At 45.3% G+C, this 2194-nt stretch overlaps 1 protein-coding gene across 1 annotated transcript in view; it reads right to left on the bottom strand.

Moving 5' to 3' along the window:
• Positions 1-122: 122 nt before the first annotated feature.
• The window catches only part of LOC106813486 (neprilysin-2-like), a 39023-nt gene continuing 36951 nt past the window's right edge, over positions 123-2194 (bottom strand). The window contains exons 18-22 of the mRNA XM_014817666.1: positions 1873-2003; positions 1401-1466; positions 1109-1204; positions 650-726; positions 123-490 (exon numbers count right to left, since the gene is read on the bottom strand). Coding sequence (XP_014673152.1) covers positions 391-490; positions 650-726; positions 1109-1204; positions 1401-1466; positions 1873-2003 — 470 coding nt within the window. The 3' untranslated portion in view covers positions 123-390. The remainder of the gene's footprint in view (positions 491-649; positions 727-1108; positions 1205-1400; positions 1467-1872; positions 2004-2194) is intronic.

Here is a 2194-nt window from a genome sequence, read left to right as displayed (position 1 = left end):
CTCTCTACTCTCTCTCTCTCTCTCTCTCTCTCTCTCTCTCTCTCTCTCTCTCTCTCTCTCTCTCTCTCTCTCTCTCTCTCTCTCTCTCTCTCTCTCTCTCTCTCTCTATTTCTGTGTGTGTGTGTGTGTGTGTGTGTGTGTGTGTGTGCGTGTGTGTGCTGCGCACGCGATTTTTCTATTGGTACAGATGTTGTTTTCCGATAACTGTTTGCTCAGCTCCAACATATGCGGCAAAAGAAGCCTTCTCGGCTCATCCGTGTATATGCCTCTCCGTGCTGCGTGAATGCTTGAGACCCGCGGAGCGTATTTACACACGCGAAGTAGATTTCACACACAAGAATACAACATCAAATTAACTCGCGTCAGCAAATGACCAAACTCCCTGCTCTCCTACCAAACAGAGCACTTCGTCACCGGATTCATTGTGCTTCCAAGAGGGCAGTTGTAGGCCTTTGCGAACTCATACGAGTTGGAGAGAGGACCTAACACCCTGAAAAAAACAATAACGTACTAAATATAACCGTACAATAAAAAAATACTCGTCTCAAGCTACTATAAACGTTGGCGGTACGCTAAGCACGGGGGATATGTTCAGTGAGATTTCTCTTCCCTTCACAATCACAGCCAAGAACACATGAGTTTCCCTTACCTCACAGTTCCGGGACTATGCACAGAGGACCTTATCTTCTTGATGGCGTCTTCAGGTCGCGAGGCCTCACACCAAATCTGCGCAGGTGATTTTGCAATAGCAAAAGGAAGTTTACTGCACCGAAGATTGTACATGTGCCTCGGTGATAGAGAAGAAATCCAGGCGCGCGAACTCATCGTATATATATATGATACCGTATAGCGATAAGCTTACTCAAAAATACTGCAAGCCGGAAAGTCTGCGAAGTCGTACAACGATCATAGAAAATTACCAGTCGACGAATCTTGTAAAGATGCAGCCAGAAATGAGATTTAAGAGGCGAATATTGTCGAGATGTGCCAGACGTGTTCAGATATCGGAATTAGGGGGAATGGTGGACAAATGGAGAGGCCATACTGTGGTTTGTAATATACGGCTTATCGACACACGACCACACGTTGACTGACACACATAGCTCACCTGCGCGTAATTGAGAAAGAACAGCTGATCTTGTGTCCGGTTTATTCCGGGCAGTAGCGGTTCCTCTCCGTTCCGCATCACCCACTTCTTGTACGCCTGCAACACGACGAGCGCGACAACAGCGAGTTTACAGCGTAGTTCTATAGAACAGTAACGCGGTTAACAGCGTATACGCAGAAGAAAATGTCGATTCGGACAAAAGTTGCGCGCCTGTACGCGAACGATGTGTTAATTAATTAAACGTTAGTTAAGATGCTGTGCGTGTGAAAGATTGCGCTAACGATCCGCCTACCCTGTAGGACTGCTTTAAACCGCCGTTGTCGGCTATGTTCTCTCCTTGTGTGTTCTTTCCATTCACCTATTAAAAAACGATAGAAATATTTTGCTCGTGTTTTGTGGTGACGTACGAAATAAATGTGATCAGGAGGGAATAGATGCAAACTTGTTTTTAATTGGTTTTTGATTTGTTTGTATTCACTGCTGATGTATTGCATATACTACGTATAGACGCAGGTATGGGTAGAAGTGCGCGCTGTAGAGCGCAATTGCCTTTATTTGGGCACATCTACGGCTACACGCAAGCAGGTGATAATTGCATACTAATTCTACTATGTAAACGACAAATTCATTTGAAAGGTGCTGTTTAAAATTGCACGTAGCGGTATTTTGATTTATATTTTATTTTAATTTTAATTTGAAATCTGACTTTTATTTTTCGATTTTCGCATTTTATTTTGATAGAGTTGATCAGAAGGCGCCCGTACGGTCATGTTAATGGCGGCGACTCTGTAGGCGGAGTACTGGTCGACAATGCACTGCGCTTGCGTTCGAAAGTCCTTGATCGTCTCGGCATTCCACCATTCCTTCATATTGCCATCCTTGTCAAACTGGCGGCCTACAAAAGGCGCGGCAAAACTTGAAAGTGACATTGCGGCCGTGATGTCAGGCCGACGATATTGATGGTCTCGGGTCATTGCAGTCATTCGGTTTACGTGCGTATATATGTTCGTGCTTGCGTGCGCGCGCGTGTGTGTGTGCGTGTGTGTGTGTGTGTGTGTGTGTGTGTGTGTGTGTGTGTGTGTGTGT

The sequence above is a fragment of the Priapulus caudatus genome, unplaced genomic scaffold, assembly GCF_000485595.1.
Source record: "Priapulus caudatus unplaced genomic scaffold, Priapulus_caudatus-5.0.1 Scaffold1, whole genome shotgun sequence".
In the NCBI taxonomy this organism is placed as follows: domain Eukaryota; kingdom Metazoa; phylum Priapulida; class Priapulimorpha; order Priapulimorphida; family Priapulidae; genus Priapulus; species Priapulus caudatus.
Note: the sequence above shows the minus strand (reverse complement) of the source record. Positions and strands in the feature narration are given on the sequence as shown.